This window comes from Osmerus mordax, chromosome 12 (assembly GCF_038355195.1).
Source record: "Osmerus mordax isolate fOsmMor3 chromosome 12, fOsmMor3.pri, whole genome shotgun sequence".
NCBI lineage: Eukaryota > Metazoa > Chordata > Actinopteri > Osmeriformes > Osmeridae > Osmerus > Osmerus mordax.
The window spans coordinates 10,140,337-10,152,705 of NC_090061.1; the positions used below are offsets into that span (position 1 = coordinate 10,140,337).

At 43.0% G+C, this 12,369-nt stretch overlaps 1 protein-coding gene across 1 annotated transcript in view; it reads left to right on the top strand.

The window, feature by feature from the left end:
- Positions 1–644: 644 nt before the first annotated feature.
- pcdh19 (protocadherin 19) overlaps positions 645–12,369 on the top strand; it is a 50,768-nt gene continuing 39,043 nt past the window's right edge. The window contains exons 1-2 of the mRNA XM_067247822.1: positions 645–2,797; positions 5,400–5,727. Of these exons, the coding sequence (XP_067103923.1) occupies positions 645–2,797; positions 5,400–5,727 (2,481 nt within the window). The remainder of the gene's footprint in view (positions 2,798–5,399; positions 5,728–12,369) is intronic.

Genomic DNA, 12,369 nt, shown 5'->3' on the forward strand with positions numbered 1-12,369 from the left:
ATTTTGATGTTTTCATCGGATGTGCAATTTGATTTAATTGCTGAAGAGGAATAAACGCCACAATTTATTCAATCTATCAATGAAACTATTATTCTAAAATACGCTTTAACAATGGACAAATCGTGATCCTGATTATAATTCAACTGGAACATTTCTAAAACCTCTATTGATATCTACTTATCATAGTGGACTTGTTAATCGGAATTTTCCTTTTTGAATAAATCATTGAGCTTATTTTTTTTATTTGATCGAAATGGTCTGTTCATCTTTTCAGTCGTGCGTACCAGGTTATATGAGCTGCGCCGATTTACATGGGTAAATCACTGTTCTGAAACCATTCAGTATGTTTTCACGTTGCTGTCCTCCCCAATATCTCGCGCTCTGCAGCAGGCTGGAGGATTCGATTTAGTGCAATGAAGTGCAATGAAGTAAAAAGACTTTGAACTTGCATATTGATTAAAACAAATCTGCATATCGGTTAAGACCCATTCATGTCGTTAAATCTATTCCCCGGACAACTTTTTGATTGAAATGAACAAATTGGAACATTTTGCCTGTTATCTCTAACGTGAAGGTGTGCGCGTTATTTGTTTATATACAAGATCCTAATTACGGAAAAGGAAGAAAGAACATCAACAGGTACAATGCAAAACAGAGAAATGGATTTGATACAATGTCTTTTGGTCGTCTTTTTATGTTGGACTGGGGCTGAGGCTGTGATCAATTTGAAATATTGGATAAACGAGGAGCAGAAACCAGGTTCAGTCATTGGAAATGTGACAAAGGACGCACAACTGCAAGGATTTCAGATTGCACCTCAACCTCCGTACTTGCGCGTGATCTCCAATTCGGAGCCGCGATGGGTGGAACTCAGTCCGGCTGGAATCCTTACGACCCAACAAAAAATCGACAGGGATGTAGTTTGCCGACAAAACCCCAAGTGCATTATCTCTCTGGAAGTGATGTCGAAGTCGAACTCGATGGAAATCTGTGTCATAAAAGTTGAAATTAAGGATTTGAATGACAATGCACCTAGATTTCCAACAAACCACATTGACATCGAGATTTCAGAGAATGCCTCTCCAGATACAAGGTTTCCCCTAGAGGGGGCAAGCGATCCGGACTCTGGCATCTTCGGTGTGCAATCATATTCCATCACCCCGAATGAGCTTTTCGACTTGGATGTAAAGACTAGAGGGGATGGGTCCAAGATTGCTGAGCTTGTGGTGCTAAAATATTTAGACAGGGAGACGCAGTCTCACTACACATATCAAATCAGTGCGGAAGATGGGGGAGACCCTCCTAAAATTGGCGCTGTTCAGTTAAACATCAGAGTAATAGATTCGAATGACAACAATCCCGTTTTTGATGAGTCTGTCTATACTGTTAATGTGATGGAGAATTCTCCCATCAATACAGTAGTTATAGACTTAAACGCAACGGATCCCGACGAGGGCACTAATGGCGAGGTTGTGTACTCATTCAACAGTTACGTCACAGACAAAACGAAGGATGCGTTCAAAATTGATCCCAGAACCGGCGTTATCACCGTAAATGGTGTCCTGGACTATGAATCCATGCACATATATGAGATTGACGTTCAGGCCAAAGATTTAGGTCCCAATTCAATACCAGCGCATTGCAAAGTCACAGTGAACGTGATGGACTCTAATGATAATCCACCTGTCATTAGCTTATTGTCGGTGAACACTGAGATGGTGGAAGTAAGTGAAAACGCACCTCGTGGATACGTGATAGCTTTGGTGAGGGTTTCAGACAAGGACTCGGGCGCCAACGGCAAAGTGCAGTGTAGGCTTCAGGGCAACGTACCTTTTAGGCTGCAAGAATACGAGAGCTTCTCAACTATACTTGTTGAAGGCAGACTGGACAGAGAGCAAAGAGACACGTACAATCTCACAATTCAAGCAGAGGATAGCGGTATTCCACCTTTACGCGCCACAAAGTCTTTCGTCGTTAGAGTAACTGATGAAAACGACAACCCCCCTCATTTCCTAAAACCCCACTACCAAGAAATGGTCCTGGAGAACAACCTGCCTGGTTCATGTTTGCTGGCAGTATCAGCTGTAGATCCGGACCTGGGCATGAACGGAACCGTGTCTTACACAATAGTTCCAAGTGAAATAAAACACATGGACGTTAACACCTATGTCAGCATTAATCCATCAGGTCGTATCTATTCCATGAGATCTTTTGACCATGAATACACAAGGACATTTGATTTCAAAGTGTTGGCCAGAGACAATGGGAATCCATCTTTATCAAGTAATGCAACAGTGCGTATTGTTGTACTTGATGTCAATGATAATACACCTATTATGACAACCCCCCCTCTGGTAAATGGCACAGCCGAAGTGTCCATTCCAAGAAACGCTGGAGTAGGTTACATGGTGACACAAGTTAAAGCCGACGACTACGACGAGGGCGAAAATGGAAGGCTAACATATACCATCTCAGAAGGAGACAGGGCTTTCTTTGAAATAGACCAGGTGAATGGCGAAGTTAGATCAACGAGAATGTTCGGGGAGAACGCAAAATCCACCTACGAGATCACAGTTGTGGCACGAGACCATGGGAAGCCTTCGCTATCAGCATCAGCATACATTGTGGTCTACCTGTCACCAGACTTGAACGCACAGGAGTCTATCGGACCTGTAAACCTGTCTCTGATCTTCATCATTGCCTTGGGTTCAATTGCTGCTATCCTGTTTGTCACCATGATCTTTGTTGCTGTAAAGTGCAAAAGGGATAACAAGGAAATCCGAACATACAACTGCAGGTACTGACAACATTATATATAATTTCTTATTTAATGTCAAATCTTTCCTTCTATACATTACAACATCATTCCACCTAATGGTGTTTGCTGTGTGTGTGTGTGTGTCTGTGTGTGTGTTTGTGTGTGTGTGTGTGTGTGTGTGTGTGTGTGTGTGTGTGTGTGTGTGTGTGTGTGTGCGTGTGCCTAGGATGGTATTAGTGTGATGGTTTAATGGTTCAACGGTAGAAGGCCTAATGCACGACAATATACGCCCAAAAGTAAATTGGCTTTAAGGACTGTAGGCACAACATAAAGACATGTAAGACATGCAACGGGGTTCATAGAAACATACAGCTGTTTATTTAGGCTATTATGAAAAACATTATATCAGAGAGGTTATGAAGAAGAACAATTCAAAAGATAGATTTTAGTGTTTGGGTGTGAATGTGACTTTGGTGATCTAACCAAATAGAAATTGTATCAGTGGTGCCTTGGCTTATTGATTTACATAGTCAATCTCTCCTGGTAAACAATTGGTTCATAAATATGGGAGTGGAATTGCCAGGTTCAATTTGTGGGTGTGTCGCAGGCCAATTAATAACCCACTTGTCCTAATCAATCATAAACGTTACCCACAAATATTGTGCCACCCACCATCTCCCAAGCTCCTTTTCATAAAATTAATGATGATTTTATTCTTGATAAAGCAGATAGATGTAAGATCATTTACCAAATCACTTAACTGTAACATCTCGTTTCTCTCGTAAGATAATGAAGCTAATTACGACAAGCAGCTCATTATCTTTGAATAATTCAAAGTGATCCGCTTTTGACCTCTAACTCATGAACCGTTGGGCTGATGACAAGCCTGGCCAAGGACATTATTTGCTTGATCTTTCATATTGAAAAGGCAGTTTTCTTCATAAATCTGTAGCATCAGCTCCCACTCTGATTTCCCTGTGCTACATTACCTCTTCAAATTTACATATAGATTGCATTTGTGAATTTAACCTGGAGCCATTATCATATTTTCTTCTGAATGTAATTTTGTTGATGTGAAGTTGATTTAGGCCAATCATGCAAAGACTAGGATTTCCCCAAGCTTGTAAAAGCATGGGAAGTGGGCCATATTTTACAAAGAATATTATAGGCCAAATGGAATGCAATATTAATCTTAGATAAATCTTAAATCTTAAATATCTTAAAGTCATACATGTCCAAGATTACTTTGTTGGTCAGAGCTTATCTGAAAAAAACAATACAACGTCTGTATTTCCACAGGTGTTTAGGCCAAACGTTATATGTGACACGGCACCTTTAAGGCATCCTTCTGGCTTTATCATAAAGAGACGTCATCTTGCGAGTAGACCACATGGGAGTTTGGCTTGGTGGCATTAAAAGTAAAACAGAAAATTCACAATTTTCAAAATCAGCAATTTATTCTGTATCGCACATACCCATCTCTTTGAAAGTCCTATGTGGGAATGAGTTTTCCGTCTGGCTCCTTTAATCAGTATTGATGTGCTGTTCTTCTGAATAGCTACAGTACCGCGAATCTGAGCTGTGTTTTATCTGCACTTCATTGCCTGTCCTCTGTCAGTCGGAAGATGTTTCCAGACAGGTTTTCAATTTGGGCCAGGACCAGTGTGGACAATGACAGTCACTTTTTTTAGTTTTTTTTTTCTTACAACCTCCCTTTTCTCCCATTCTGAATCTAGGGAGAAAAACTGCTTTCAGATGGCCTGGAAAAGATTACAGTCCAGTGCTGTTTTCATAAATTTTCTTTGATAATAAGAAGACATACAATGACAAAACCGTGTTAGTGTGTTTTACATATACATGACGTCAACGTTTCTTTGTAAAACATTTTTTTTAGAACCTGTTTTTTTGCACTTACAATATAAAGGTCTAATATATCTTCCCACTCAGGCTAAATATAGTCTTTCTAAAGGGGTTTCTATGCAAATGTTTGAACATGTTAAAAACCCAGTAGACTAGACCATGGTCAGATGGGATTCATGGCTTGAGAGGACAAGCTGCTTAATATACAGCTTTCCTTTATACATTTGCAAAATGAAGAATGGACATTGGCATATTTCGATGAAGAATCTCTGGCTTTCTCATTTTTGCTGATTAGCGTCCAAATGCTTTTCTCAAGTTAGCACCAGGCACAGATAATTTCTAAATGAATCTGAATCTACAACTCTCCTGCAATCCATATTGCCAGTGGGGCTTGGTAATGAAAAAAGGGAATTAGTGTGGGCTGCGCTTTGAATATGACTGCATATTCTGGTGGTGCTCTTTGATATCATGTGTTCTTGTGTGTGCGCGCTTCTGTGGTTTTGGCATGTTTGCATTGTGTGTGATTGTTTGTGACATGGTGACTTGCAAAGCATGCAAATGCAAACAAATGAGCTTGGACGGCTCCATTGGTGGCCGGGAGAGGAAGAGCAGCAGAGTGTGAACTTCCTCTCTTGGACACGGCCAATGAGCGCACGTCTGGCATCTCGGCGGTCAGTGCCCTGGCATGGCGGGCATGGCGGACCCTGGCTGAATGGGTGGGCGAGAGGGGAAGGAAGAACACTGCTTTATTGAGTCTGTTCAGTTTCTTCTACCTGCGCAGGGTGGCGGAGTACTCCTACGGCAACCAGAAGAAGTCCAGCAAGAAGAAGAAGCTGAGCAAGAACGACATCCGCCTGGTGCCGCGTGACGTGGAGGAGACGGACAAGATGAACGTGGTGAGTTGCTCGTCTCTCACCTCCTCGCTCAACTACTTCGACTACCACCAGCAGAGCCTGCCGCTGGGCTGCAGGCGCTCCGAGAGCACCTTCCTCAACGTGGAGAACCAGAACTCGCGCAATGCCGCCCCCAACCACGGCTATCAGCACGCCTTCACCGGCCAGGGCCCCCAGCAACCCGACCTCATCATCAACGGCATGCCACTGCCAGAGGTGAGACCCTCTCCGCTCAACTCCGATCTGCTGTGTCCATCTACAACCTGCGCTGCCACTGCCTGGCAAAGGGGGGGGGGGGGGGAGTTGGTGGGGGAGGGGGGAGCAAAGGAGGATCCTTGGGGACATGGGGAGGCAGGTACTGGAAGGGCATAGCTGACTTTCTGAGTCCGGTTTCGTGATTGGGTGCAGAAGGTCAATTATCAAAGTAGTGAGTATGCCATTTTTTTGTTTATCAGTTGTACCTGATCCGAGGTGATGGGAGAAATGTCCTCATACATATTAAATCACAGGGTTTGACATTTTTGGTGCCAGTTACAAGGTCGAACATTATGGAGCGTTTCAGATAATACTAGGACAGGTATCAACAGAGTAACGGTTCATTTTCTATTCATTTGAAGCCAGGCCTATTTGAAGTGCCATGTGTGGCCTGGTATAGGGCCATGAGAGAGGATTCCATCCAGCCATTTCAAGGGACAGGCGACACAGGGACTGACCTGTGACTGAGCGAGCTGTGCCAAGCTGAATTTGGAGGCCTGACAAAATGGATTATTTGGCTTCCCCTACCTCACTTGTTTTTTGTGTGCTGAGCTATTGCAAAAGAACAGGAGTCTGAACACCTGCCAGATGCATTGACCCAGCTAATCAGCTCCACCACATGTCATTTCAGGTGCTAGCAGAAAGAATAATCATTGTTTAAATGCTCTGTCTACCAGAGGACCGGTCGGCTTAACGTCGTGTTCAGAGCAAGGCAGAGGTTGCTGTGTGTAACTCTGTACAACTATGTCACACTATATTGAGCCCCCATGCATACTGTTTATCATATTGACGTTCAGTTCATGGATGGAGATGGCAAAGGTCTCACCCGAAAGACTATTCAAGCTGACAGTGTAAACCTACCAGCTGATCTTTAGTTTATAGATCTGGGGCTCTATGAACTGGTCTGTTGAAGTCCTTGGACAGCTTCTCTCCCTGACCCACTTCTGCTGTCTGCCTAGTTCCACAGGGCGAGGGTTTTCACAGCCATGCTTATTCCTGAAGACAGCTGCAAACAAAGCCTCTCCACATACACGCATGCACACAACCGCGCACACACACACACACACACACACACACACATATAATTGATGATTCCAATCTCCAGTTGACAGTCACTGTGAGAAGTAAAGGGAAAAAAAATCCAAAAACAAAACAAAAAACATGGGAATGGTACTGATCTATTGATTGGCTGATCCAGGGAGATCTGGGCACCTATAGATCCCGAGAGGTCGATAAGACCCACTTACAGCCATGCTGATTTACAGACACTGTATGGATTAGATGGGAGAGAGAGAGAGGTAAAGAGAGACAAAGAGGGAGGGAAAAAAATAGAAAAATGATTGAAGGGTGCACTGAGTTCATGCACTGAGAATTGTTTTTCATGTACCTGAAGGTAAACATGCAGGTCACAACCCTCACTATAAGGGAAACAGAGGGAAGAATGGAGAATCCAGCTGCACAGAGGAATTGCCTAGTGTTGTAGGAGCTGTAGCAACGGCCTGTGTCTGAAGTTTAAGCATCCAATAAAAGCACCTGTGCTGCAGGATTAGAGAGCCTTTATTTGTTTCGCTTAATGAAAAAGAGGAGAGGGAGACAAACAGCACAGCGGACTGATTTTGATGATTTCATATGCAAAGCTTGGAGGTGTCTGATAGGGCTGGATTAGAGCAGTGTGCTAGATAGAGAAGGATGAAGAGAGGGAGGGGGGAGGGAGAGAGAGAGGGAGGAGGGGAGGGAGAGAGTCTTAATGCCAGGTGTCTGGGCCCCACCGCGTTTTCTCATTTTCTCAGAGCCGCTTGATTGGCCTGATAAAGGCAGCGGCTACTTAACATGCAAGCTCCATCGCACTCTGCGTTCCACATGACGTTGACAAACATCTCTTTGACCACAGGCCGTGCATATTTTTTTCTGGATCGAAAAAAAGTGCTGAAGGCCGTTCAATTGGACCGAGGGAAAGAGAGCAAGTGAGGTAAACAATAAGAGAGGCAGAAATGGAGAGTTTTATACCGGGAGTGTTTGTGTGTGTGCATCCACCCGTCCCCCCCGTCCCCAAGCAAAGGAAGGCAAGCTCAAGATAGCCTTTTTTATGACATTTACAAAAAGCTAGTAGCTCCATTGTAAGACACTGCTGTTGAATAAGATGTTGTCATTGTAATGCTTTTGCCATTTATGTGCAGGACAAACAAATGCCTCTGCTGTGAAATGACAGATAATAGCTTTGTCACGGTGAGCAAGCCAGGACTTGAAAACCACTTGACTCCACAAGTCTATCCATCTCCCAGAAGGTCTGCTTAGAACACACCGGCTGCTGCACTATTGTGATTAGAGATGCTGCTCTGCCCCCCCCCCCCCCCCCCCCCCCCCCCCCCCCCCCCAATACTTGTTGTCACTTTCAGGATGACCTTGCAATCATCTGTGATTTAGCCTTCCTACTTGTTTTTTTTCTGCCATAATCTCCATATTTGTTCACAAGCAAAGCCGTGATTGCAGGCTTCGTCATGGAGACGGACGTTTTATGGAGACCAGTTGACTTTGAGCTTAGAGATCTGCAGTGTGAGAAGGCTAAGAATACCGAGATGACCCTGTAGTTCCATTATTGCATCACACCACACACACACCAGAGCTACACACCAGGCGCGCCAGAAACCAAGCAGATACCCAACCTGCTTTGTAGCGGGTGAGAGCAAAATACACATTACAGTAAAGAAACAGCAGACTGGAGCAGAGTTGCTCATGACAACACTGACATGTGTCCCAAAGGGTACAATAGCAGTGTGTACAGTATCCCATAGAACAGTTTTACATGGCTTAATTATGGTAGATCAGTTGGTGGGAGAAGACAATTATACAGTAAAGGAATGGCCTCTGGCTAGCTTGTGTTTTTGAATTGGTAATGTGTACTGTGTCTCTCTGCACCTGTGACATCAGATAATGAACGTAGCAAGAGAATACGTTTTATGGATATTGATTCCTTTGACATTAGCCTTGTGGGGAAAAAGATATTGCAGATTTATTTTATCGAGTTTAATTATGGTGCTAAATGAAACGGAAAAAGGGAGGTGTTCTTTGCACTCCTCATGTTAAGTATTACATTTCTTTGAGGTGGGAAGTCTACAAAAGAGCCTTATTCCTCAGCCCTCTCCGATTTTGCCAAGTTCAGTTCGATGTTAATTGAAGTAATCCTCTCCCAGATGCTTTCATTCTGCTACCTAAAAGATGGCAACAGAAATGCAACTGTAAGCATATGGTTGCATGCCATGCAGTTGCCTTCCTGGGTTTTGTACAAAGTAGAGAAGGCACTCAGAGCTTGGCTTTGTTAATGAATCTCAGTCTGACTGAATTTCCAGCACCGCCCGAGTGACTCGAGGAACTCCACAAACAAAAACAAAGGTGGCCACAGCAATATGCTAATTGTGCTGTTTTCCCAGTTAGTGGTTCAGACGTTTTAATGTTGCTTGGTTGGAAACCGACAGGGAGCGGTCCCAGCTTGCCTGCAAATCCCCCGCTATCACTTCACATCAGGACAATATGCAGCAAATGCATTCAATTGTGTCATATTGAGCATGCAAAATAGATGTCATGCTGTCGCCACATACTACACATCTGCTTGGCCTGCCAATCACTTTTCTTCTCTCCCTTTCGCTTTTAAAAATAGTATGTATCTATATTTGGCATGGCCCTGAAACATTGACATTTTAATGAAGAGAATCCAATCTGAGTCTTAAATACATGCACATGAAGTTAAAGTGTTTTCTGTTTTCAGCTATTTGTTCTCAGATCTGGTACTTTTGATGTTTTGTCTCACCAATTTGGGGTGTAATTTCTCGAAGCAGTCATTATTGTTTTGAGCTAGTGTTCTTCACATCCCATGACCCATTGGCTTTCATGAGAGTGATGGATCTGGTTGAGTGGTATTATACAAACTCAAGTAGCTTCGGTAGCCTGTGATCTTGATGTCTTTTGTTGTGTTCTGACAATCTAAGCCCTTCGTTTCCCCATCACATTTTTGTTTTCCAGAGTCTGTCTTCTTTAATCTGGTCGCTTTCCTTTTAAGCCACTGAGATATTTGGCACATGTGATGAGCACTATGTGGAGAATGAGATTTTTGACTCCCATTTAAACAGACAGCCTTTTTGTATTTCTCTAAATTTCATCAGACTAATCCAATTAATCACCCTAAATCCCAGACAAGATAAAGTAAAGGTCACAGCATGCCGTCTCAAACGTCAAGGCTTTCTGCAAAGACTCCATTGAGCTCAGGAGAGTGCTATTCAAACACTTTCAGTAAGAGGTGTCCTCTCCCTATCATGACAAGGAAGAGAAGAGTTGTTTGGGGAAGAGGGGGAAACCCAGATCTCTCACTCATAGAGGCTGCTGATTCGTGGAGGCCTGAACGTTTTATCTGCTGAACGAGTTGCGGGTGTACTACACTGGCTTTAATGTGTTCTCTTCTGAGTTTAGTGAGAGAGCTGCATCTTATCTTCGACCCTTTCCGATGCACGCTGATTGAGTCCTGGCAGAGGAGCCTGGGAATTATCAAGAAAGGTTGTGTTTGTATGCCAGAGACTTTAAAGCGTGCTGAGCCTCAAGTGTTTCTTTTTTGTCAAAACAAATAAAGTGTCAGTCACGCTGAGAGATGAGGAACACAGTGACATTCATGCACACAGTGGTGTTGTTATGGTGTGTAGTTTTACCGTCGCTCTCATGATGAACAACTGTGAGGGAGGGGCCACTGTCTGATATACTGACGTTGTCCTATTCGACGTGTCTACACAGGGTTTACAAGGAATGGCAGCCCTGCCCTTGGTTGGGTTTATATAGCCTTGACCTGCCATCACTGGGCGTTCTTTTCTATGAGGGGGAGGTACTGAAAATATGTCAAACCAACCTGAGGCAGCCAACCAGGACTCTTGAAGCCTCTGGACTGTTGCCCTCTTGTTGAGATCAGAGCGTGCAGGCAACAGCTGAGGTGTCAAATCAGACATGAGTGACAGGGCCTGACATACACATGTCACTGTAGTCCCGGCCTAACCATATCTGATGAAAGAGGGCTAGGCACGTCAGGAAGAGAGAAAGAGGGAAAGAGACCATTCATTTTATTTTATTTATACATAATTCAGAATGTCACTCTTATTGCTCTACCTCCTAAACAACATTTTCGGTTCAGAGTCAGTACCTCCACAAAGATGTGCATTTCAGTTGATGAAGTGTAAATAGCTACTCACCCAAAAATTTTGCATGCACATGCTGTGCCCTAAAGCTATGGGAGTCCAAATAGCAAACATCAGATGTTTGCAGAGTTTAGAATATCAGCACTTCCTTGCTTTGATTTGATTGAATCGTGATAGTAAAGTTTTTGAAATTCAAGCAAATAAATTACTTTAGTATATTTAAAGGTTGTTCTCATACCAAAAGAACAATACAATTGCTATAATTACTTTCCTACAGTGTCTTGTTCAACATGTGATCTTTAGTGGTATGATCTTAATAAGATTGTTGCCCAAAATACCCCAAATTAAAAGAAAATCAGATGATACACATATTATTTCCCACATCCTTAGCTGTGTTCCACACCAGAGAAACACAGTAATTTGAGTTTGTCATGATTAGAGGAGAATGTAACACAACCTAATAAATCCCAGGCAATTTCAATATATTTCCTCAACAAATAGTAATCATAATCTAGCATCATTTTGAACGCATCCAGTGTCCATCTTGGACATGTGAGTGTCTAATGTTGTTGGGCCTGTCCTGGCATTTTCAACACAAACAAGGAGAGTAGAGGCCACCAGAATAAATGGAATGAAGGAAATTGACATGGTGATGTTTATCGCCAGGGAAGGAGAACATCATTATGCACCTTGTTAAGCCCTTCTAGCAACGTTGGTTTGGACATAATTACCCATTTAAATGAGTTTCCTGCAGCACTGTTTTTATTTCTCAAATTAAACCCTATGACACAAATATGCCACACTCTATTTTCCTTCACTGCCGGTCTTGGGCTATCTCGAGTATCTCCTTTGGCAGGTCTCAGGGCAGCATGTTGAGGAAACATACCTTTGAGCTATTAAATGTCTAGTATCCGTCTGTACTTTAACTCAGCATATACTGCTGCAGTCAGTATTCTAAAGATGGCCTTGGATGGATCATAACTATCAAAAATGACAAAATAACATTCCTGTTGAAATCCTTTAAATGAATGAACACGGTAGACAAGCTTTGCCCCACTGTAAGAGCATGAATGCATCTTAATCTCATTTTAATCTTTCGTAAGATCTAAAATGTTGTGCATTTGGCTCATGAGAATTCCCGCGGCTGTCTGTTGCTTGGTATGATGGAAATCCACCGTACTGGTTTAGCCCAATCCCGTCTCATTTAAGAGAAGCACAGGATCAAGTGCTTTGTAAAGCATTTCACAGTTTTGTATACACAATTCATGTGTAGGATTTCTTTGTTGGGAGAAGAAACAAGATGGCAGAGGTGAAAGCAGGCCTAATAAAGGTGAACAGGTCTGGTTGAAGCCCAAATGGAAGTGAAAGCTGCAGGAGAGGGAGAAAATAACTTCATTAAATGATTTTTGTCTCTCCTAAGCTCATCTCTCAT